Source organism: Taudactylus pleione, unplaced genomic scaffold (genome assembly GCF_031769625.1).
Source record: "Taudactylus pleione unplaced genomic scaffold, aTauple2 ptg000095l, whole genome shotgun sequence".
NCBI classification, from domain to species: domain Eukaryota; kingdom Metazoa; phylum Chordata; class Amphibia; order Anura; family Myobatrachidae; genus Taudactylus; species Taudactylus pleione.
In genome coordinates this window covers 6,885,528-6,912,491 of record NW_028284497.1, presented here as the reverse complement: position 1 = coordinate 6,912,491, position 26,964 = coordinate 6,885,528, and the positions used below count along the sequence as shown (strand labels likewise).

The window sequence follows — 26,964 nt, the reverse complement described above, 5'->3', positions numbered from 1 at the left end:
CTACAGGAGGAACTACAATTCTAAGGGAACGTATTATTGATTGTTCATATGTTTTAGTTAACATTTATGTACTTAGAGCGCCCAATTGTGTAGCCGCTTTCCCATTTCTTGTTTTATACAGCATATATAACTCTGATTGAAGAAAGTGACAATACCTAAGAATAAATTCCCTGACTGCTACAGGTATATATCTTTTAAGGTAAAACTATACAAATATTGTTGCTTTTCAAATTGTTACACGATTCCATGAATGGCTATTTTTGCTGTAGTGGCAAGGATTTACTAACTATCACTGTCACCTGTCTCACTGTGTTATCAATATTTGTGGTTTGAAACTTTATTCAGCCACAATCATCAGATTGGTTGTTTATAAGCCACTATCACAAAGTTTTTTAAGATGACAGAGCAATATCTGCAAATAGTGAACCTATTGTATTATATGATCTATTTCAGTAGTGATTGATGCACACTTGTGTCTTTTTGAAGTCAGCAAAACCTGCTGAGACAAATGTCACCTGCATGACACATTTATGAAATTTCTTTTAGCACTATTTTATCTCACTAACACTTAGGGCGGAATTCAATTAATTCCTGCCACAATCGCGCCCAACGGAGCTATTCAATTCTTGCTCCTGTCGGGCACGATCAGCTGACAGCGCTACACTTCAGCTCGCAGCCCCAGGGGGGTAAGAGCTGAAATGTGCAAAAAGTGTCACTTTTCGCGATCGCACCCAGCACTTTGGTCAGGTTTAGCTGCTTTACGCGGCTAAACCCGACCACTTTGGGCGCGATCAGCACGAAAATCTGGAACAATTGCATAGCGGCCCGCAAACTCCTGTCACTTTAGACGGGAAATGTGGGCCACGAAAATAATTGAATTCCGCCCTTAGACTTAATGAGCAAATATTTTCACACCGCCTTATAATATAATTAGAATAATTTTTCTTCTAATTTATTTATACCATTAATTTCTACGCAGTCTGTATGTAATATTTGTATATTTGTTTGTTTTTGTATTCAACTGTCTTTCCTCATTGATTCTTAATAATATTTATTAAAAGTTGCTTTTTAGAAGATACAATAAAAATGTTTCCAATGTTCTCATACTAACCATTTTTTTTAAACTAACATTAAGTTGTGCCCCCACAAAGGGTTCTTTCTGTCTTTGCTGCAATTCTTCTTTCCTTTGCAACAAACTTTCTGGAGTATACCTATGTACTGTTATTAACCCAAAGGGTGCACCACCATCTTGAGCTAATAAAAAACATTTTTGGTTTGTATGCTATACCTATAAGTTGGTTGTTATATTTACCTGTTGATTAGATTAGAGTAATTTTTCATGTATTTTGCCATCCTGTGCAGGATACCTTTGTTTCTTTGAACAGATACAAGCACCTGCCATCTTCACCAGCAACACCTTCAGCAACACTATCAATCATGAAGCGATTGGTTTGTTTGGGCACCCACAAAACAAGCTACCAATGGGCAGCTGACATTGCTGCCAATGATCTCTACGTGCACAAATTGGCTTTACAGAGGCAAGATGTTGTCGCCATCATCATCCGATTCCTCACCCTCATCAGTGTGTACATCATCTTCACAAAATATTAATTTGTCCCTGCTGGAATCCACCATTACAGGTGTCTCTGTAATTTTTGGATGTAATTGGCATAGAATTTGTAGTTCATTTTGTTGTACATCATCTTTTCCAAATTTTAAGGAAGTAGCCTCCTATGCCGATCACTGACAAGGTTCCAGACCATGCTGAAAATCTTTCTAAGTATACACTGGAGGGTGGCAGCTCAAGTAAAGCAGAGCCAGTCTGTGCAAGGGACTCCAAATTGCTTTTTTTTCCTGTCAGTAGTCAAACGGACTGTCTGAAATGCCTATTTTGATGCTATCATTAAAAATTTAAAATAGTCCTCAACCATTCTTTGAATGGTGACCGTATCAGATGGAGTCATGGTAGAGGTCTCATTAATTGTAGGCAATGCTTTTAGACTCAACCAGATGTTAAAACTTGGTTGTGTTGACTCATCTGCATCACCAGTGGGTCTTTTGGGAAAGTTTATTTTTTTCACGGCAGATGCACTTGCTGGAGAAACTGAAGTAGAAGCCATCGCTGCATCATGTGCCCCTTGAGCTGACGATTTGCTTACCAAAAGCTCTTTGCATCTCTTCAGATATGTGTCCGTTGGGAAGAAAGACACAACATATTACTTAAACCTAGGACCCAGCACCGTCGCCAAAATGTATTGATCCGATTGTAAGATCCTGACAACCCTTGGCTCCTGGTGAAGCAAATAAAGGACTTGATCTAAAAGTTCGACATACTTAGCGGAATCGCTTAGTTTCAGCTCCTCCTTCAGTTTTTCAAGCTTCTTTCCCAACAGTCTAATTAGGGAAATTACCTGACTCAAGCTGGCAGTGTCTGAACTCACTTCACAGGTGACTACTTCAAAGCAGAGACTAGCAAAGACTAGGTTCAGCACTTGCACAACTTGGAAAGTATTTTCCACTGAGCTTGAGTAAGGTAAGTTCCCCCTCCTCTTCCTATGTCATACTTTGTTCGTGTAGCTTTGGATGGCTTTCTGCTATTCCTCCTTCCGCTGAAGCATATAAAGGGTGGAGTTCCACCTTGTAACTATCTCTTGCTTCAGCTGGTGGCAGGGCAAATTCAACATTTCCTGCAGGTGCTGCAATCATCTACATGCACCTGCTAAATGGCAAAAATGTCCAGAAATTTTTCGTGCCACAGAGAACATCTCCTGCACTGCCCTGTCTTTTTTAAAAAAAAAATTCACCACAAAGTTGATTGCATGAGCAAAATATGGCACGTGTTGGAATTCTCCCAGCTGTAATGCTCTCACAATATTTGTGACATTGTAGAAAAAGGAGGGGGATTTAACCCCCTATTGTACCTCAGCATACTGAATAATACCTGCAACAATATATGAAGACTATATGGTCATAGAAATTCAGAGATATTAGTTGCATGCATTTGCAAATACATGGGAGGCTGCTGGGCCACGTCACGGCTTCTCTGTTACCAGCAGTCCCTAACACTAAGGGGTTCACGTCCGGGGCGCAATGCACCCCAAAAAACGTCCAGCTCAGGACCCCCCCAGGGGTCAGAAATTACAAATCCTGAAGAGAGTCCAAGCAGGGTAAGCCACTTTGCAATTATCTTCCCTGAGTTTTTCAAAAAGGTTGTCAGCGGTATGTCTTTTAGTGAAACCAGTGATACACAGAGTAGCCTGCCTCTGAATGAGCTGCTGTTCCTTAGATGGTGCTGCTGCTGTTGGTGCCACTGAAGGCAATACACCCACCCAGTGGGCTGTTACAGTCATGTAATCTTGCGTCTGCTCTGTTCTGCTTGTCTACATATCTGTGGTTAAGCGGACAGTGAGTACAACGGCATTTTGGAGGGCATTAATTATGTTTTTTTAATGTCCCTGTACAGGTTGGGATTTGCTTTTCTAGTGAAGTGGAATCTAGATGACATTTGGAAGCAGGAATACAGGACCTCAATTAACTGTCTAAAACCTACTGCATTATTGGCGGATATTTGATGCACATCTAATACCAGCATAGATGTTATGGCGTCAGTGATCCGCTGTGCAACTGGGCGACTGCTTTCATACTTGCTCTCCCTTGCAAAGGATTTTTTAACAGTCTATTGTTTTTTACTACTAGTAGTCTTCTCGGCCCCCTTCTGGTATGAAAATCTACTCCCAGCAGCAAACAACAGGCACTATGTTCAAGGATTCTTCTGGGGCAAGAACTGATGTGAATGATTTAAATATTTTTTGTAAATCCCTCTCCTACTCCCCTCCGCTTCCCTCCCCTCCTCCCTCATAAATTTGCTTCAGAATCAAAAAATGAAATTAAATTTACTACTAATCAAATCTTTCTTTCCCTGCCTTCAACTGCATACATACTCCAACTCCCTCAGGACTCTTGAATAATAAAAACATTTGTTTCCTAATGTGCCATGTTGGAAGTTGAACTTCCACATCTGCTGCAATCTTTGACATGCAGTTGATAAATGCCAAAAATGTCCAGAAATGTTTATGGCCACAGACAGTATCTCCTGCATGCCCCTTTAATTTAAAAAAATACTCTGAACCACCAAGTTGATTTTTTGTGGGCAAAACATGGGACATATTGTTCATCTGTGCCCTCCCCTCCTCCCTCATAAATGTGCTTTGGAATAAAAAAATTTAATTAAATATACTACCAATCAACCCTTCCTGTCCCTGCCTTCAACTACATACATACTCTATCTTCCTCAGGTCTCTTAATTAATGAAAACATATGTTTCCTTATGTTCCATGTTGGAAGTTGAACGTGCTTATGCCACCCACTGCTGCCGCTTAGCTTAGTTAGCCAGCTAACTTGGTGCAAATTGGGCCTAAATGGGAAAAAAACAATATTGTGAGCTGTGAGGTGGTCAAAATTGACTAAAGACGAATGGAAATTAATGTTATTGGGGTTAATAATACTGTAGAAACAAAAAAAAGCCCAAATTATGTGATTTTAGTGGTTTTATCAATTTAAAAAAAAAAAAATACAGATCTAAAACCAAAACCAAAACACGCAAGGGCGGTTTTGGCAAAACCAAATTCAGATCCAAAACATGAAGGAGATACAGATCCAAAACCAAAACACAGGGGGTCGGCGCACATCCCTAGTTTATTCATTAATATGACCAGTTGAAATGAATGGCTGTGGCATTCTCTGAAATCTGCACTGTGATGCACTACAGAATGTGAACAAAAGTTCTCCTTACCTGTATATATGTATAGTTTCCAAAAATACACTCACCGATCACATTGACAGTGACAGCAAAACTTCTTTGTGACTTTATTCTCCTCCCAGAATGCATTAAGCAGTATAAGCATGAGTATTTCACAGCACCCTCTTGGGTAGACATGGGTATTGTATATGTGGTTATAGTGTCCTCTGTTGCAATTTCATGTCCATCTTTAAAATATTGGATTTCTATTGCATCATGAGGATGGGAACAGATGACACTTACAGACTCCCCCTTAGTGTACACAGGAAGTTCAGGCCTTAAGGAAATGGATGGTGCAGGCAGTATTCCTGTATGGAGTTTAAAAAAAATGATATAAACTAAATGTACATTTAAGTAAGATACATAAAAGTAATTTAGAGAAACACAAGCCAAATATAAAATAGCATTTAAAAAAAATGCAGCTGAAGTATACTGTAGTAATCACACAAAGGGACTCACTGAATGTTTACACAAATATGGTTCTACATTCTAGCATTCTATTCTAGGTCCAAAAAGTGTTACGTAATTAAAATGAATAAAAAGAAAATTCATTATAAGAATTAGAGTATACCTTTCTCTAAGGGAATGTAATTAAATAATGAATATAATAAAATTAAAACAAATTGTAGGAAAGACTAAATATCATCAATAATCTCCACTGTTTGCTTCTGGACAGTTTAGCAAGAAACCCCATCTGAGACATCGCATCCGCAAAGAGGCTGTCCTATCAAACGGAAAACAATATAATCATAGCGTTTGCTATCACTATATATATCGTGATATTGTTGGATCTTTACAAGGAGGCAGAGGAGGAGCTCCAGCCCACACGGAGGTACAAGAAGATCACTTTCTGGCAGAGCTTTCACCACTTGGAAAGCCTGCTAAAGTCATCTGAAGATGGCATTAACTAACGGAGACAAGCTTATAAATAGCCCCATATCCTCATCCCCAATGAGAATTATGGGAACATCAATGGTTAGTAAAAGTCTAGCACATGCTGGTGATATATCGATATCTCTGGTATTATTGCATTAATAAATAGGAAAAGTACTTTATTTTATCATAATCCTGCAAAATTGATGTTTTCACAGGACTTATACTTTAATAAATAGGCTCCAATATCTGTAACTAGCATTAAGAAGGGAAGGATGGAGAGTCAAGTACAAGGTACCCGATGCTCCTTTGGGGGCTCTATGGTAAGGATTATGGTGCCATAGATTCCATGAAGATGATTGTTTTCTATAGTATCCTGTTGATCAGCACAGTCACCATTCCTGCATTTTCAAGAAACTGTGTATTCAGCCTCTGGGTGGGGTTCAAGAGGTCCCACTTGATAATGGGGCCCGAAATTTCTAGTGGTGACCTTGGCCATTTTAAGTTTTCTTTTCTGACTCGGGGGAGATGTACTGTATCAAACTTTGGAGACATATAAAGTAGAGAGAGATAAAGTACCAACAGCTTCTAAGGGTGCATACACACCTGTACGATATCGGGCCGATTTGGCCGATTTAGCCAAATTGGAATGACAAATCGGGCATATCGTGCAGTGTGTATGCCCAATTTGCGCATACCCGCGGTCGCATGTGATATCGTGCGATTGGCTGTGCTGCACAGTCAATCATACGATATCGCATGTGAGCCTGTACAAGCTAATGTAGGACGGAACAGTGATTGTTCTGTCTTTCATTACATCTTTCAAGTTTGTACCGGCAATCATGCAATGTCCAGGGTGAAAACAAATCGCCCTGAACATCGGCACGATTGCCGGTCGTTTAGGTGTGTACCCAGCCTAACTGTAATTTTTCAAACACAGCCTGTAAAAAAGCAGATAGAAGCTGACTGGCTAGTACTTTATCTCTCCAAGCTGTGATACACCTCACTTCAGTTCTCTGTATAAATGTATAAACTAATGTACTCTTTTATTTGAGCCTCTATGGGAAAGGTAAGAGGATGGCTTTTAATACAATAGCATATATACAACATTCTATGACCTTTTCTGTTACCAGAAATAACAATAAAAAATTATAATTGAAGTGAATATTGCAGAACAAAGTACCTGTACTAAAAATGTGCAGTAATGAAACTGTTTTACCTAGAGATTTGGTTACAATTACTTAATTCAATCTCAGTTTCATGAAATGTAAGGAATTCTTTTATGTGGAAATAACTAGTCAGACACATGTGTCATGCTTGATAAATAGCCAGATTGGTTTATTTGCTGTTCACTAAAAGGAACTTGTCAGAGGCCCTGAGATGAAGCGGCTTTTATATGGGTACCTGACGAGTGCACAGAGCAGTAATGGAGGTAGGGCACTGCCCTCAGCAACGGTCACAAACTCTACACTAAATCCTTTTTTAGAGTGGCCCCCATGGTAGGCCATGCCCCCTTCTCTAGCATTGTGTCCATGAGATGTCCCAGCTGCCCTGGGGTCTGTGTGTGTTTGTTTCATAGGGAATTATCGTAAGACATGTCAGCGATGTGCCATTGTGATGCCAGCAAAGGCACCCTATATTGTCTCTACATCATGCATTTTACCTCATAGCCTCATAAGGGTGCACAGGAAAATGCACAATGTAAGTCTACCATTTGTATAGCATTTGTGCACATCACGCCAGAATGTGTGATGTCACATTTATTCTAATTGAATTGACTCCTTTGCACCAATGGAGCAGGGACTGATAAACATTATCTGTTCAGTGCTGAGTAATATGATAGCTCTATATATATTATTGTAATAATAATATTAGCTGTCTGTGACCTCATTAACAACACCAGGTGCCAATGGGATAGGAACATATGTTTTTGTGGTCAGCTTAATATTTTATCACAATTATTAACTAGGTAGTGCACTGTCCAGCTGGTTTCTTCAGGGTTAGAGACAAGCTGGGCAATCCACTGCTTTCACCACATTACATTCAATATTTTTTGAATGAAAGGAGAATTGCATTTTAGTGCTCAAATGAGCTTCCTCTGAAAACCAGTATGATTTAATGAAGACTTACCTGCAAAACTTATCTGAATGCTGTCTGAATGGGAAGACAGTTCTCTCCCATGATTTAATACTGAGTACCCACAGGAATAATTGCCATTAATTTGCTGGGCCGGTGAGGATATCACATATATAGAATGTCTTCCATGTTCTTTTGCTGTGTATATATTCTCTCCAAATCTGTAAAATTTGATCCACTTCAGACCCACTTTAAAATCATGAGGAAGGGAACATATGACAGAGACAGACTCCTCATTTACGTAGACTGGCTGTAAGGGCTTCAAGGAGATGGAGGGAGCTGTTGGTGCTTCTGTATCATAGACAGATAAGATTGTCAGATACTGTAGAAAAGGTATTTTCACATATAAGGCTATTCAAAGAGTGAGGGTTGTTGTAGTGGATGACTCACACATACACAAATATAAGCAGCTAAAGGCACACATCCACTAGACGACAGGCAAAAGACTGCACGATTACGACATTGTAATTGTGCTGTCGTTTGTCTGTCTGGGATGTGCCTTCATTGAATGAGCAGTCATTCAGTGAATTCATTTATTTATATAATAAACAGTATAACAGCTTACTGCTTAAAGGGTGAATGTAAAATATATAGAAATGTCTAAGGAAAGTAAGGCAAATATATGAAACTGACAAATTAATTGGGCCAAAATCAAGATCATTTACTCTTCTGTTAAAAACCAAGAAACCAGTCTCCAAAATTACATAAATCAAAACTAAAGTTTGCATAAGCTGATAAATTGAACATATGAAAATTGTAATTACAAACAGAATGGGTAGGGGATGCCGGTGTTCAGGATTCCAGCGGTCAAAATCCCGACTCCGGCATCCTGACAGGGTTAGTATACCGACACCTGTCGGGTCAGTATGATAGCCCTCCCTCTCTCCCTACCCTAACCCTCCCTTCCCAGTGCCTAAACCTAATCTCCCCCCCATAGTGCCTAAATCTGACCTTCCCCTCCCTGCACCCTAAACCTAACCTCCCCCTCCCCCCACCCTAAACCTAACCCTCCCCCTAGTGTCTAACCGTAACCTCTAACCCTAACCCTCCCCCTAACCCTGCGACTTACCTTCGGGATTCCGGAAGTTGGGATGGCATTCTGACCACTGGAATTCCATGTGCCGAGATATTAAACGTATCCCTTACAAACATAGGGGCTAATTCAGAGATGTACACTAACCCAATGGGACTGTCAGTTATTGACAGTCTGCTGACGTTTCTGGGTGGGCGTAACGCTGGGGAGGGAAGAGGCCAGGAGCTCCGTCAGCTGATAGAGATTTCCTGGCCTCTTTTGAGCAACTGCAATCACCATCTTGAGTGACCTCCATGGTCACTCAGCCAGCAGAGGATCACGCAGATGTTCCGATGTTGCGTCCATGGAACACTAATGCATGCAGGAGGCGTGATGCCTCTTGCTGTATTACTATAGTAGTGCTATTGCAGCTGCTACCATGTTAGCATCTTGAGTGTGCATAAATTATCCACTGCAATGCCTTACGCAGCCTGAGGGCATAGCGTGCGATGAGGTTAGCAATTCCTGAGTAAGGTCAGAGCTTGTGCAAGTGTGTGTGAGGCTGCAATGGTACTCCATGTTACCGATGGTTTCACAGTCTTGCTAAGGATTACGGATGTGTGTAAGGTAAAGTGGGCGTCCTTGTGTAGTGCCGTGACAGCATATCGATTACAATGGATTAAAATACTATCGCAGTGAGACACCGTGCGTAATCGCAATTGCAATCGCAGTTGCAATCCATAGTGAATCAGGCTCTATATACGGTGTCCTTGTAGTCTTCTTTACATAGGGAAGACCACAAGACAGTTTAAAGGGGATGTAGTTGGCATCCCGACAGTCATGATGCCAATGGTCACAACACTGACAGCGGCATCCCGACTATCAGAATACCGACAGATTGCTGAAGTAAGTTTTATGGTTGGGGGGGGAAGGCTTAGGCACTAGGCAGAGGGTTAGGGTTAGGCTGTGGGAGGGGAGATGGAGGGTTAGTCTGTGGGATGGGAGGGTTAGGGTTAGGCTGTGGGAAGGGTGCATTGGTGGGTTAGGTTAAGAATAATACTTACCTAAATCTGTCAGGATTTTCAATGTCTGGATGCTGCTATCGGTATTGTGACAGTCGGCATCCAAACCGTCGGGATCCCATACCCAACCCATTTAAAGAACAGATGGCACTTCACCGGTCGGCCATCTGAAAGGGTCTTGATGGAAGAGACAATGACCAGCTGGCAGCACATAATTTCAGTGAATATAAGAACAACCTAGCAACACTCCGATACAAAGGGGCCCATTTATTAATGATCACATTTGCAATGCATTCTGGGCGCGGTATTAGCCAAACTTACTTCCATACATGGCATCTGAGGCTGTGGATGTATGAGTGGGAAAGCAGTCGCCATCAAGACATGCAGTCAACACTCCCATAATACGCCCATTAGACAGCCTATTTTGTAATCACTTCAACTCACCTCCCAATCTCCACCCTGAAATGCCCATGGATTGCAGACTTAATCATAGTGAGGTGGTACATAATTGCGTATGTCATTGCACACCTCGGTTAGTATGTGCACAGTAACGGTTTCTTAGACTTCTTGTGCATGCACAGTAGCAAAAAAATCGCTGAACTGCATAAACATCGGCATGGCATTGGTCTCTGAATCAGACTCTCTGTCCACTGGTCATGGTTGGGCTTTTACTTGAACAGTCAGTAATATAAATCTTCTACTGTGACATAAATATTACATGCTCCACATTACAATACCAAGCTCTTTTTTTTTTTTAAAGCATTCTGAATGGCGTCTTTATTTTAGCTGGGTAAAAAAATCTCCTTGTGCAAAATTCTCAAACTTGCCATCAATGCTATTCTTAAGCTGGGCATCCACTATTCAATTTTCTGTCAGATATCTGTCCAATCTGGCTGGTTGGAATGAAAACCTGGTAATGTATGGGAGCATAGTCAAAAAAGGAGAAAACTTTCACAACCTTTGGCGCTGCCTCATATAGCAGCAGAAAAAAGATCAAAATATAAGTCACGAACTTACAAATACAATCATAAACATATAAAAAAGATCTTACAAGTCCGCGCTAATGAGATGTTCCAGATAATGAACCTTTTTCACAGACTCCAAATGTATTTCAATAAGTCCATATGAAAAAACATAGAAAAAAGAGAAACAACTTTTTTATCATACAGTTCATGCTATAAATATTGTACACCTCAGGTGTCAAAAATGGATGGAGAAGTGATGACAGTCCCAATCCACAGTAGAAGTAGATCTTGAGAGAATATCCAAAACGTCCATAAAAATGCAACCACAACGTGATATCAACAAATGATGCTTACATGTAAGCTTACAGGAATAAAGTATGATGCAAGTACGTAGCAGTTTCTTTAGTGGTCTTCTTTAACAATCACAAATCCGCAGATTTCTCATATGGATAGAGTCCGCGGAGCCCCCAAAAAATAAAGGGACCAAGCAGTCACCAAGGATGGCTGATACTGCCAAATGTTTATTAAAAATACATAATAAAACACATAATAAAAAACATAATAAACATACCCTATACCCAGACACTAGGACGCGTTTCGACGCTCTGCGGCATCTTTATCAAAATAAGGTTCTGTATAAACAAGAAATATGAACATAATTAGGGTTCATATTTCTTGTTTATACAGACACTTATGTTGATAAAGACGCCGCAGAGCGTCGAAACGCGTCCTAGTGTCTTTATTTTTCTACCCTGTGCGATCCATCATACCTACTTAGCGTTATTTCCGGGATCCATCTTTCGCTGTAGGATTGTTTGGTACACATAGGGTATGTTTATTATGTTTTTTATCATGTGTTTTTATATGTATTTTTTATAAACATTCGGCAGTATCAGCCATCCTTGGTGACTGCTTGGTCCCTTTATTTTTTTGAGGCTCCGCGGACTCTATCCATATGAGAAATCTGCGGATTTGTGATTGTTAAAGAAGACCACTAAAGAAACTGCTACGTACTTGCATCATACTTTATTCCTGTAAGCTTACATGTAAGCATCATTTGTTGATATCACGTTGTGTTGCATTTTGATGGACGTTTTGGATATTCTCTCAAGATCTACTTCTACTGTGGATTGGGACTGTCATCACTTCTCCATCCATTTCTGACACCTGAGGTGTACAATATTTATGGCATGAACTGTATGATAAAAGAGTTGTTTCTCTTTTTTCTATGTTTTTTCATATGGACTTATTGAAATACGTTTGGAGTCTGTGAAAAAGGTTCATTATCTGGAACATCTCATTAGCGCGGACTTGTAAGATCTTTTTTATATGTTTATGAATGTATGGGAGCAAATGACATAAATCATTTGCTCACAAACATTGGAAAATAGCCAAAAATGGTCGTTCAGACAAATTGGTTAAAACATACAAATTTAACCAATTTGAACAATTTTTTTCTGTCCTTTTTTCAGTGTTTAAAACCATGATCGACTGTCATTTGCTCCCATACATTACCAGGTTTTCATTCTAACCAGACAGATTTGACAGATATCTGACAGAAAATTGTATAGTGGATGCCAAGCTTTAGGTATTGCCTTGCAAACTTACTGAACTGTATAGTGGATTGGTTGCACAGTGCACATACCAAGCCTGGAATGATCTTGCACAACCTATTGCACCCCTTCCTTGAGAGGGCATTCCCTGGCTTGTGTATCTCACTAACAGATCAACTCAACTGTGAGCGATGCCCGCGATCTATTGCACACATATGCTGCACTTATCATAGCCCAAAGATCAATTTTAATATGCACCCCCTTGGGGCTACAAACAAAAATACATAATTTTGTGGTGAAATTGGGAAGATTTGGTATGTCATTGCTGCCATAATGGTGCCATAACAATGGTACATCACGAACATCTCCTGAAATTGAATTGACTCCCCAGAGTCTGCTATCATCTCACACTCTGTCTTATCAGCAAACTTCTCTGTCTTTTGTAATGTGAATACTAGGAAGGTCTCGACTTGTCCATTTCCACTTTATCCATCGCACCACAATCCAGATCCTTCCCATAGCAAAGTTCTAGCTAGTTTTTGGACTGGTTTTCAATTCTGAACTTTTTAGAAGATGGATAGTTGAGCTAACATCCAAATCCAACATGTTCTTACAATCCCATGTAACAAAACCATGGGTCTCCAGATTGGTTATTTCTTTTGATGAAGTGAATAACCTGGGCAAAATCCCAAACAGACATTAAGTCCCATGCAATCTGCACGCAATTCCAATGTTCACATAGTTGAGTATTTTTTTTTTTTAGCAACTCGTATGGCGCATGCGTTACACAGAGTGTACCCACAAAGGTGCTGTTGTGATTGGGACAGATGGCATCATAAATGTTGTGGAAAAGTGATGGGCGTTCTTCGGCGGTGACTGGTAGGTGACTAGTAGTGCGCGCAAAACAAAATTCAGTTCCATGGGCGTGTTATGGGAGTGTCGCAGGCATGTCAATGCAAACGGCTACGTTCCAGATGCACAGCTGCAGGCATAGGAAGCCATAGTGAGATGGAGAAACCGCACTTGCCATAGGGCTGGTGCATGTTTCGATGTTGTGACCGATGATGGTTTATAAGGACATACTATTACAGCGTGCACGGATGCTAAAAGTGGGTATCTCAGTCATTTCACAGTTGGCCACATGGATGTACACAAGGGAAGGAGTTTGTAGTAACATTTGCCTAAAGTCGCAGGCGGGTGACTGCTAATAGACGCTGCTGCGTGCACTTCTGTGTGCAATTTAGAATCAGACCCACCAATTGTATCATGACATGCACAGATGCTAAAAGTGGGCGTCTCAGACCTGTACACAAAGTTTTTATAAAGCCGCCTACTGGCAACCACCAATAGAAGCTGCTGCGTGTGCTACTGTGAGCCTCAAAATCAGGTCCTTAATCTCATCAGAGGGGAATGCTGGATCACCTGTAAATTACACGACCTATAAATACAGTTTGAGTATGAGACACAGAATTCGGGATACAACTCCTCAGGCTTGGGTTCCACAATACCATGGTTATGAAAATGCTATTGTTTAGATAGAAGGATGACCCTATATCTTTACTGGGTGTGTCACAAAATATAATCCTTTTGCCTGGAGATATATATATAATATAACACAATAGCTATAAGCAATCACAAAACACCCTTTTTAATACATCTAGGATGCTTTGTTCCCAACATACTGGAAATTTAGTGATACACCTTTAAAAAGAATGGCTGTAACTTATGAATGCCATATTGTACATGGTGGACTTCAGATAAAGGCAGGTCATTGATATACGTACATAGGTTCACTTGATTCTCATGTCTCCAAAGCATGAAGGATGCAAAAATCCTTACATTTAGCAAATGTAAGACTGACTGTATAATACTATTGCCTGACCTTATATATTACACCAGACCCTGTGCAGCTGTGTCCATTTTAACATCCTGGTTTGCTTATTTCAATTTTTTTTTTACTTGCTTACTAAAAACAAACTGAATAAAGTTTTCCATCCATCTCTGTTTATATTGATAACATTAACAGTAATTACATACTACTCACCTACTACGGTAACTGTGACTGTATTACTGGAGTCTGAAGTCATGTTTCTGCCATGTATTTGTGCCCAGTACAGACAGGAATATTCATCAGTAAGTGTAGACATAGCTATCACAGAGATGCTTCTTTCCATTAAGTTATCAGTAGGGATTTGTTTCCCGGCTTTGTAAAATGTAATCCCTTCAGCCGCAGGTCCATAAGTAATAGAGCATTTTATAGTGACCAACTCCCCCCTGATATACACAGAATGTAGGGGGCTCAATAAGATTGATGGAGCTGGTGGTACTTCTGTTGTACAAAGAAGAGATTAAACAAAATTAAAATATTGATTTAAAGTTTTTGGGTGAATTCAGTATAGAGCTACCACCTTTTTGTTTCTAGATTTCCGAACATGGGTATGGCTAAGGGAAATGACTAGCAGCAGAGGCATGGCTAAATAGGTACGTATCTAGAGAAATGTGGTTAAGGTACTTGGCTAGGGGATGAGGATATAGCTCACCCTACAGCTTCCTGCAACACAACCCAGCACTAGCACCCAGTGACATTACAGCAACAGGACACAGAATTTGGGTTTCCTGTCTTCATTCCCCTCCATCTACACTCACGCACTGTGAGGTACTGTAAAAGGGAAGTTATTAGGTATATACAACAGAAATGTCATTGTGCATCATGGGTTAGAGATAGCATTGCCTATTGCCAGACATTTAATACCCAGGATTAGCTACCATCTGAATTCCAGGCAAATATTCTGATTACTGGACTGTCCATAGTAATAATTAATTATAATTAATATTAATGTTAATATTTCAGTATTTTCAGTTTATCATATGCTGAGAGCTTCCCATAAGTCTGAATTTAAGAGCAGGGCACCCATGTGACCTAGAATTTGTTCAGGCTGGAAAATCCCATATTCCCAAATGCCCTGAGAGTTATACAAATTTATGTATAATTGCATACTCGTATATTCTTGGGTGCATCAGGATTCTGAATTATGGTCAGGGCATATCTATAATAGGTGCAGGCTATGCGATACAATTAGACCTCTTGGGTAAGGAGCGCCCCATGCCACACACCCTGCTCCCATAGACCCCACTACTACAGTATGTGCTGAGTAACCCCGCTACCCATATGCCTGTCGCTGGCGGCCATCTCGATTGATGTATACAGAAAAATTACACCAGGACAGGATATCGCAAAGCCTCTGTAACTATGGAACTGTGCATTATATGCGCCTGATTAGGGTAAATAAACATTGTGAGTGAAAGACCATATTTCTAGCAATATGTATCATTTGCAATATTGATTCATTTCATTGTTGCCTTTAAACTTAATCTAGAAAACAAAACTGAATAAACTCACCGGTAACACTGACTGTGACATACTTGCTCAGTGATGAGCTGATATTCTGTCCATTAATTTGTATCCAATAACGACAGGAATATTTCCCAGGAGCCTCTTTGGCAGATGTAGAAATCGCATAGTTACTGTACGGAGTTTTTTCTTCATAAATTTTGGTTTCCTCCCTGTAAATTTGGACTCCTATTGCTGCAGTATCCCCTGGCGGTGTGCATGTTAAAGTCAAGGATTCCTTTTTGGTGTACACAGTAAATGAGGGTATCAGCAAGATCGATGGAGGCTGTGGGACATCTGTAACAGAAAGATGAGACACATAAAACATGGTAGTAATAGGTACATTTCCCCTCTGCTTATGGAACTCTAGAATGTTTTCTTCTGAATATTCTCTATGCTCACCTGCCAGTGACACCCAGTACTTTACATTACTATAAGCAGCAAGCTGAATGGAGTGCCTTATATATCTGCCTAGACTTCCTTGTCTCTGTGAAAAGTATTTTGTTAATTAATAGCCAAGAGGCAGACACTCACTTCCTTCTGATTAGAGATGTGCAGTTTAGTTTTGATGAAAACCGAACACATTGGTTCGGCCCAAATCAAGGATTGTTTATGTTTGCATATGGTTCGTCTGCATCAGGTTCAGTCTTTTTTAGACTCTTTTCATTTTGTATGTTGCAAAATGTAAGCTGGAAAGGGCAATGTCTGATGTTCTTCATAAGTTCCATCTTAGTATTTGGCTGTCGCGTGGGATCAAAGATGATCTTGGAGTGTGGGCTTCCTTTTTCAGTTAATTTTCATTTAGAGCTGCTGTAGCCCTCTTACCCAGTGTCAAATTCTTCCTATAACCTTTCACTGATGCTGCTGGTTCTTTTGGTTTCAGGGGCATATTTTCAAGGGGAAAGGGGTGCTGCTTTTTGGCCTCCATCGTGGCTTGCACAGAGGGCCTGATTTAGACCCGCTCGCGAGTGCTATACGCTCGCAAGCGGGTCGATAGTGGCCCAGTGCGCATGCGCACGACGGAAGCGGCTCCATCGTGCACATGCGCGAGACCCAGATAGCGACAGGCAAACCGTCGCTCCGGGTCTCGTACCAAAGGGGGCGTGCTGTCGATGTTGAGTGACAGCATGCCCCCTTTGTTGGCGGGCCAGGGGCGTGGCTGCCCAGATGGAGGCGTTCCCATGGGGACGCCTACCATCTGGGGCCGGCCCCACTGACATCACAAGTGATGTCAGTGGGAGTGCTTTCGGCTCTGGTAGAGCTGAAAGCACTCTAGGGCTTGCAGCAATGAGACCCTACCACAGGGTCTCGTCGCAAGCCCGATGGTCGCGGTGGTCTTCCTGGCCAGTCGCTATAGCTGTGGGTGGTCACCCACAGCTATGGGAGCGGGCAGAGGCCACTCTGAAAAACAAGAGGGACGGCCCTGATTCAGAGTGAGCACTCTGTCAGAGTGTCCGGCTCTGAATCAGGCCCAGTGTTTTATGGCCAACCTACTTTTGTTGTAAGTATTTCTGATAATTGTGGCAGTTGTCTTATCAGAATATTGTTTGCTGGTGTGACAATCTGGGGGCAGTACACACTATTAACAACCAACATTCCTCGTTCACCTCAGGCTGTGCAGTTTTTGAGGCATTTAGTTCTTAAGTGTTTGCAGATTAACATAGTGCCTGCTTAAGACATGTGTGCAAACCCGATGATTTACGTACATCTCAGATATTTTGGGGTCTGCACAAGTGCAGAATGGGCCCTGCGATCTTACTCAGATTGACATGCTGCAGCATTTGGGGGACGGAGTTGGGGCATGGCTGGCCAGCATTTCCAGGTGGCCAGGGTCTGCATCAGTGTACTGCCTCCCAGCCTGCCAGGAACCAGCCAAGTAAGTCTCAGCTTATGCAGCTTGAACAAAGGAGCAGCCATCGTAACCGATGATCACGATGGTCAAGAACGCTACACTCAGATCAAAGATGCAGCAAGGAGGTGTCTATTTCATACAGACGCCTCCTACTGCATTTGCATTTGAGTTGGACAGTTTTGCACAGCTGCTTCCTTGTTGCTGTGTAATACTGTCTATCTCTGAATCAGGCCCATAGTCTAAAGGGATAGGAATGTGCCAGGGGCGGTAAAACAATAGAGGATACTTCTTTGCATATGTACTTTGCTAGATTTTGCTCACTGGTGCTGGGGGCGAACCCCATTGGTCCAACTTGACCTTCTTATGTCTGGCAGATTATCAAACAGGCATAGTTGGCCTTGCATGGTAATCTTTGGCACCTGTGACTTTACATGTCTATACAAAGGCTTGGCAGTAATAAGAAGTGTATCAGGCTAGGTATAAGCATGAGGGTACATTGGCAGACCAGTGTTTGCTACCTTTTGTTTGGGGCCATTATCATTGGGGTAGGCCCAAGGTGGCTATGTCTGCCATGTTAGCTGGGGTTTCCTTTTTCTCTAAGATCCACAAGCTCTATGATCCCACCAAGTTGTTTGTGCTTGCTAATGTGCTTAAGGGTTGGGCTAGGGAGAATCCTTCTCCCTCTGATTCAGAGGCCAGTGCAAATGTTGTATGATCTGTTGGATGTGATTTCTTCAGTTGTTTAGTTGTTGTTCTGGGTAACCTTTTCTTTTGCATTTTTTTGGGCTTTTAGGATTTAGCGAATTAGTTGCTGCTAGCATTCTGAATTGTCCCATTTGTTGACTAATAGTGTTCTTCAGATCTTAGTAAAATACCCTGCTCTAAAACAGATCAGTTATGGCAGGGGCCATTGGGTTACCCTTATAGTACATGCGGTTCAGCAAATATGCCAGGTTTACTTGGCAGCTCAGTGCATTTGCTTGCGACCTTCTGGAGGTTCCTATTGGTTGTTGAATGCTGATGCTTTCCCTTTTACAAAGTTGAAATTTCTTTGCAGGTTTTAAGCATTGTTTGCTTAGTTTAGGTCGTAAGAGTGAGGATTATGGGCCTGATTCAGCAGTGCCTATCAGACGCCTATCATAATCCCGACGCTGGAATGCCAAGGACGCCATCCTGAACAAAGGTAAGTCCTGGGCGCCTTAGCATTAGCCGCACGGTGGGGGGGGAGGAGTGTTAGGATTAGGGAGTCTAACGGGGTTAGGTTTGTGGGGGAGATTAGGGTTAGGCACCCCTAGGGGGGAGGGTTTGGGTTAGGCACCCCACCGGGAGAGTTAGGTTTAGGAGGTGCTAAGGGGCGGTGAGGGTTGGGCACCCCTAGGGTAGGTTAGGGTTAGGCCCAAGGGGGGGAGGGGTTAGGCACCACTAAGGGAGGGTTAGGATTAGGGGGTGACAGGGGAGGTTAGGGTACTTACCTGATCTTGACCCTGTCGGGCATCTGCTGTCGTAATTTGAACCGGTGGCTAAACAGCTGCTGGCATTTCAATCCCATTCCGTTTGTGCTGCTGTTCTGTCGCTTAGTTTAGCCAGCCAGCTCACTGCGCCTTTGGTCAATATTGGTGAAAACAATATTGTGAGGTAGTAAAAATTGACTGGAAATGACAAAGATTTAGAACCAAAACCAAAACAAGGGGCTCCACTTACATCTTTAGTTTGTATAGCATTTTTACATGTTTGAGAATACAACTTATTCTGTTAAAGTCTGGTTAAAATTTAGGCAAAGTAGTTGTCTGTTTAACAAAAACAAACATAACAATCAGCACATACTATAGCTGTCTAACTTTCTTTTCTTCTATTTTACTGTGTTGTATAACTCACCTGCAATTTGCACAGTGATGGTATTACTTATATTGGATAGCCTATCAGTTCCATTTTCCAGTGTTCTGTACACACAGTGATATGGGCCAATATCTTGCTTTGTCTTGATTTTAATCATGTGGCTAGCACAGTTCTTGTTCTGCTCTGTGGAATAAATATTTCTTCCTGTTTTAAAAAACTCAAATATTTGGTGGCTGATAGGATTGGGATTGCAGCAGATGAGTGTAATATCCTCACTCAGCTCATAAATTGGATGGTCCGGGATTACATCAAATTGAAGATTACCTACAATGAGAATATACATGAAAATATACCATAATATGTGGATATAACGGTTACTGTATAAGCAATGTTAAAACTATATACAGGTGTCAGTGCTAATATACCCTCCTTCCTCCATACAACATCCTATCCTATGTCAGGTTGAAAAACACCAGCTATACAAAAGGAAATTAAGATTTTAAAATAAAACAAAAGTATTATTTTCTAAGGTGCCTGGTGAGTCGTGCCCTAGACATGTGGCTATTTTGGTTATATTGTATAACACTTGTTTCAAAATTATAGAATACCTCACTGGTTCAGGAGTGTGATGTGTGTAGCTAGATCTTTAGCAGAGCCAGCTCTAGGGGTGTTCGACCAGTGCAGTCGCACAGGGGCGCCACCCATAGAGGGCGCACACCCCTCCCAAACATCCCGATTTCAGCTGGACATTACTGCGCGCGGCATCCATTCGCTGATGGGAGAGGGCTGGGGGAAGCCCAGCCAGTGAAGGAGGGCTGGGCTTTATCCCCAGCCTGACATTATTTGGAGGTGTACCATGCTGGCATGCCTCCAAATAACGTCACTTAGAGGGCATGGCCTATGGTAATGAGGCCACACCCCAATTTCAGTCACGTGAGGCTTCGCCGTGCACGATTACAGGGCGATACGTACCGGCCCGCTCTGGTCTTTAGGTCTACCCCCTATTGTCCAGTTTCACCTCAGGTGGCAACAGAAGTAACATTTCTTTCTGGTTTAAGTTTCTGGTGGGGTTATGTCCCTCTGTTAAGATGCCCTCCCAGCTATGCTGGGAACGTGGTCTTGGTCACTCAGTGGGCGGGATGCATCAATGAGAAAAATGCGGTCACACCCCAAAAATGCACTTCGGGACTTGGCTGCAGTGGGCAATGCCATGGGCTTCTATCAGGAGCTTGCTGATAGAGGGATCCAATCAGATCCCTCCCAGGATGCGCAGAAGGATGCCGGAGGTGCTTCTGGGTCATAGACCCGGAAGCCCCTCCACCGCAAAGGGTCCTTTGCGAGGATCATCATGCATGCCGGCATTACCAACAGCAGCCTCTCCCCCCTCCTTTACTTAAAGTGGTTCATAAAATACATTTCCATTTCACCATGGAAATGGTTGCTGTTCCCTATTCCGCATCAACTTCATCCCTTCTCATGAAGTGGATGGCTTGGCACAAATTTACCACAGACGGCGAGGGTGCCAGTTATTTGACCAACTCATCTGCGACAGAACCCTTACAATTGAGCCTAAATGAAGCAGATTCTCCTTGAAAGATCACTTTCTATATTTTGATGTGCTTATTCGGGCTTGTTATCTGCAGTTCTCCATTTATTGATTTATATTGTTATTTTGTTATTGTTATGTATATTTGACTCATGTACCCCTCCTAACTTTCTTCCCCCTCTTTTCTTTTCTTTACCCTTTCTTTTAAAAATTTTCAATAAAATTTATTCAAGTTAAAAAAAAAAGTACTAAGTTTCTCACCCTCCTAAACCCTTTTACTGCTTTGAAATTTTAGTCTCCCCACTCTTGTCCTGTCTTTATATTAGATATACAGACCTCTATAGTACTCTGTCAGAGCATAGTAGGTATACATGGGTGTATTAACGCATAAGGGGGCCCCCTCCTCTGAGCAACAGACCCCCCCAAGCCTTGCATCTTACTTTGTGCCAGCAAGTAGGACCTTCCTCCTCTGTGTCGCCATGTTTGCAGTGATATTCGGGACGATGCACAAGAGAGCAAAGGGTCTGGCACAATGCTAGAGTCTTTGCTTTCACTGTGCGGTGCCATCTTCCAAAATATGTCACTGGGAAGATGGTGCCACAAAGGAGCAGGGACCTGGATGAAGGCACAAGATAAGTATACTATGGGTGCAGGGTGTGTGGCGCAGGGCCTCCCTGGATCCAGGGGCCCATGTACATCGCTCACCCTGTAACTATTATAAATGCACCTATGTACATATATGCATACACTTGGAATCAGTGCAAAAATATCAGATAACACTTATCTTAAAGTCAGTTTTCCTCTATTGAATTGTTTTCATGTCAGGTTCATGAATCCTAAAATTGTAAATGTTTTACAAAAATCTCTACTAAAAACAGCCAGAATTGTTCCTGCTTTTGGAGGATAATTGTGAACCACCGTCCTGGAGGGAGGGGGATGGGGGATATTATATGTTTCCTATGCATACTAGACTTCCTGTCACTAATGTTTCTGGAAGCTTATATAGTGTATCAGATATATTTAAAAGTTGATTTACATGAAAATTGTGTTACATCATTTTATATCATAGACCTAGTTCTCATAAGAAAATAAACATCTTAGAATATTAATTTACCTGCCAGCGGGGAACATGCTAAAGAAAACATCATTCCTGGAAGAAAAATAAGAACGCATTAGTGTTGGAAACTTCAACTGTAGTAAAACATGTTTTTCACACTTTATTTATTTCTGAGAACATCAGCAGAGTATAAAAGGAAAATAAATCAGCATAAAGTTATGAAATTAACTAAACAGTTTCCATTAACTTCTTATTCTGATATGTGTCTATCTATGCAATTCTGTATAGATACAGTGTTCTGCCATGATTTCTTAAACTATTATCTCTATATTGGGTCAATCCAATTAGCTGCAAGGTGGGTGAATTGCCATCAGCACCTCCTCGTGCCCCCTTTGCTGCCTGATCTCTGCCTGGACTGGCGAGTTTTGTACACAGCACTATGGGGCTGCGAATAAAAATCAGCTAGTCTGGAGCTACCGTAAGTGTAGCATATAGCCGCACTTACTCACACAGACTCGCAGGGTGAGCCAATTAAATAGACCCCTATGTATATTTACAGTATGTATTAATCTATTATGCATGAGACTATTACACTGGTCAACGATTTTTCAAAAGTTGTCTGCTTCTGAGATGAAATGCGTTATTTCTTATGTATTTTGATGTGCTGAATTCAACTATAACAATTAAAATTGCTAATTGGCTATTGATTCAAAGATAAAAGAGATATGTGGTTTTCATTATTTCATTATCACCTACAACATATATACTGTATATGGTGTACATAGAAGCTTTTAGTCCTTAATTAGTGACTACTCTATGCTTTTTTGGCTTCTTGCTTGTAGGCATTAAAAGGAACATCTCGTGTCACTGCCCAGCAATAGTCTGCTGGTATTGCTGTCCCATACATCTAGCCTCAATACGCCACGCAGCGTGACTTGCCTGGTGTGAGCGAGCTGCCAGGTCCCTGCAATTCTGCTAGCATTGGGTGTCTTTTTTTGCCGAAAATGCCTCTAAGTCGCAATGCAAAGGACGTGCCAGCAGACTGTGCTGATTAATTTGATATGTGACACTTGTATATCTGTGTACACCCGAGTCTGTATATAAAGCACAATGGAACATGGAACGGAAAAAACTGTGGATGCTACATTGTAGCACTTTGTATTCCCCAATAGAGTCTGTACTTGTTGGCCAATGATGCTGTCATCGATGCACATACAAGGAAGTCAGCAGATTCGCAGTTCAGGGAAATTTTAGCTCAAATAAATGTTGCGTTGTTTGCGAAAGTTGTATCCTGGCCTCTTTTACTATCACGATCGGAGGGTTGTTATAGGAATTATATTTGTCTGTCCTGAGGTACCCCTTCTTAGGACTTATAGGGGCAGTTCTGGCTGGTGTCACCATGCTGAACTGTTCTCCTTTCTATGTGAGTGCAGCTTGATAGGGTAATATGCTCTGCTACCAGTAGTTTGTGCAGGGTGTAAGCAGAGTACCGTATTCGGTGTACTCACTGTTCCCTTGGCAGACTCATCGGCAGTACAGTGCTCTGCAGGCTGGCAGCTCCAGCTGTCAATCAGTGGCAACCGATGGACACTCCTCGGCTGGGAAGGAACCGCCTAACCCCGTCAGACAGGCCCTCCTCGCCAGCAGGCTGGTCTCCACACCTTGTCACTGCTCTCCACTGCTGCCACAGCTCCGCCCCAGCACTATGCCCGGACTTCTGTCTCTATCGGCAGTCACCGGAATGTGACGCACACAATGCCACGCATGTTAGCAGCACGGTCTGCTTCCTCTGCTGTCTCAGGTAAGTGTGCGGCATCTCTCTCTCCTCAGTCAGCACCACTGTTAGGGAGTCTGTGACAGTTCAACTATCATCTCTGCTGCACATGCCAGCTCCCGCCCACCAGAACCAGGTATCCGGAAAGTTCTGGCACTGCAAGCTGCATGCAATAAATAGTTGTGCTGGCCACTGAAGTGGGGTGGCAATAAACTGTCCATTACTCCCAAAACAATTAGCATAAGTGCAGAGTCCAATATTTTACATTAAATGCAAACAGTCCCCTTTCAATACAATAAATACATAGCTGCTTATTACATAATGTGGGCAGCCCAAGACTACCCAACAAACTAGTGGGGTACCACATGAGTACAAGGTGGGAAATGTAAAAAAATATGTTTGCACCCATGCTTGCCGACTTATAAATTCTCCTCCCCGGGAGAAGCCTTGAGAGAAGTAGGTGGGCGGAGTTGGGGGTGCGTCATTAAGGTACGCCCCTGCACGGAAATTCATCGTGCCTGCAGGATATTTAAAATAGGGGCGGGGCTACATGATGCGATTCTCATAGAATCTCATCATTAGGGCCCGCCCCCAGTAATATACTCCCCATTCTGCCCACTTCACTTGGAAGTGGGAAGAATGTAGGAGAACTGCGGTATTAGATCTCTGAGCACCGGTGTCATATGTATGAATTTATACAGAGAGCATGTGTTTGTGCGTCAGTGTTACATCCTCCGACTACTGTCCGTATATCAATTGCCACAATATTATCAGTAAGTGAACAAAGTAAGTGAACAAAGGGAAAGGGAAATAACAACCTCCGCTCTCATGGCATTGGCTCCGATCTCAGCATGCCCGTAGATATAAACATAACGCCAGAATATAAACCATCAAACTACACATGCTAATGAGTGCTCTGAGTGAGATAAGACTCTCAGAGTTCTCGGTTCCTGTATCACATGAGATCAATGCTCATTTAGTGTGTGATCATATTGTCCCATTGACAGTAAATATTCAAAAATAGCCCAGCATCAGACCCATAATAGGGTGCTTATTGCTGAACATTAACCATATAAAAACAAAAGAAATTAGCTGCAAAATCTAATAGCAGTTAATTGCAGAATCAATCAATTACTCAGTACATCAGATAACATGGCCTTGCAAGGTCTAATTAAATGTGTGGGAGAGGAATACATATATCAAAAATGGGCAGTAATACAGCAGTGTATTTTCGTTAGAGCGCCTATGGGTCATGACTAAACTAAAATATATATATTATAAATTTCAGATTATATTACCTGGAGATTTAGTACACTTATAGGAGATCACATATTAATACAAATACCATATCCTAAAACACAAAATCACAAGATCAACATACTATAGATGTTAAAGAAATTACAATGTCACTAATATGATGTGATTCGTGATTACAGCGAGCACTGACCAGGTCTCCGCCATGCTTCCTCATCTGGGTGCATTGGCATGCCGGTGGTCAGGGTTAATCATGGGACAGTATAGCATGTAACATGGGTTGTGTGATGACACAAAATCTGCTAACAGACACTGAATGGTGCAGATTCTATAGAAGTCATATGGGTTATCCGGATAAATAGCTAGACATCAAATGCAAATTCCATATGTAATCAGTCATTATAAATCCATAGTGAAAATTAGCCACTTTACATTCATTTGTTATTGAGTTTCCTGGTTTGTCATTGAAAGGGAGAAGAAAGATAGGGGTATTGATTACCCAATTAATAGCTATTTTTAAGGAAACAGGGATATGAGATATTATTTTGGGATAGACCAAGTTCAGCGGACTAGAGGATACAATGATAGTCATAAGAATATGCTATAATTTATATTTTCATTAAGTCCTTCGGGTGTTAAAGCCCCAAGTCTGAATGTCCATTGACTTTCATACCTAAGCAACTCTTTTGTTAGGTCACCACCTCTGATCATCTTTATCTCCTCAAGACCACAGGCCTTCATGCCTTTCAGGCAGTTGTTTCATTTTCCTCAAGTCATTAGCAGCGTTCCTAACATTTCCGACATGTTCCAGGATCTGTTTCTTCAGCATTCTGGTGGTCATGCCGACATATTTTACACCACAATCGCAGAATATGCAATAAATTACTCCTTTTGTTCTGCCGTTGATGTAATCTTGATTGTAGTGTTAAATCTGTCCAAAACTTCCATCTTCTTCATCATGAATTGGCAACAGCAGCAGGATCCACATGGAAACGGTCTCATAATCCATGGGGGTCTTGGTATAGTTCTTGTGTAGTGACTTCGTGTCAGTTGATCCCTTAAATTTGGGCTACGTCTCCAACTCATAGAGACTTTGCCCTCCAGAACCTGAGAGAGGTCTTCATCTAGGAGCAGTACATGCCAATGTTTCTGAATGATAGTCTGAATGGATCTCCATTCTTGCCAAAAGTTACCAACAAACCTAACTGTTCCTGTATCTAACACAAACAATCTGGCGCTGGATCTGCACACTGCTGCTAATAATGATGCTAAATAGAATACATAATATATTTAATTAAACAATCTGACTGCTGCTCCAAAGTCAAGATAAGTTATACTAACTTATCAAGAGATAGCAAAAGAACATACAAAATAGATATTGAAGCACTGTCTATATAATTAGTCAATGTATATATTTAATCACATAATATATATAAAAACACCTTGAGATGAATACAGATAAATGGCGTCCAGAATGTATCCTTATTGGTACAAATCAGATAGTGGAAATACCTGTTTGCAGGAAATACCACCAACCTATCATGTAAAAAGAAACAAAGTTCCACCACAGCTCTGGCAGGTAGTAAATTATTATCCAATGTTATTTGGAAACAATGTAGAACATTGGTCTACTTATGGATAGTTCCAGTGTTAGAACCATAGACAATTGTATATATATTGCCTGATATATTCTTGGAGGGGATTCCAAACACTACTGCAGTCCGGTATTTAAAGATGTTAAGCGATACCTTTGTATTCCTTTCTTAAATGTAATAAGCACTTGTAATCCTCCACAAGTGTGGTATATGGAGGAAAAATATTTGAATGCTGATAGTCAGTAGGACAACAATGTGGTGCACTCATAGTTGTTGTAAAATCCTTTAGCCTCAGCGCTT

The 26,964-nt window shown here is 41.5% G+C and overlaps 1 protein-coding gene across 1 annotated transcript in view; it reads right to left on the bottom strand.

Annotated features, from left to right (window-relative positions):
* The window catches only part of LOC148526548 (immunoglobulin superfamily member 1-like), a 46,460-nt gene extending 20,550 nt beyond the window's left edge, over positions 1-25,910 (bottom strand). The window contains exons 1-7 of the mRNA XM_088470171.1: positions 25,805-25,910; positions 22,099-22,134; positions 19,478-19,762; positions 15,760-16,047; positions 14,404-14,688; positions 7,802-8,098; positions 4,828-5,106 (exon numbers count right to left, since the gene is read on the bottom strand). Coding sequence (XP_088326297.1) covers positions 4,828-5,106; positions 7,802-8,098; positions 14,404-14,688; positions 15,760-16,047; positions 19,478-19,762; positions 22,099-22,134; positions 25,805-25,910 — 1,576 coding nt within the window. The remainder of the gene's footprint in view (positions 1-4,827; positions 5,107-7,801; positions 8,099-14,403; positions 14,689-15,759; positions 16,048-19,477; positions 19,763-22,098; positions 22,135-25,804) is intronic.
* Between the last annotated feature and the right edge of the window lie 1,054 nt (positions 25,911-26,964).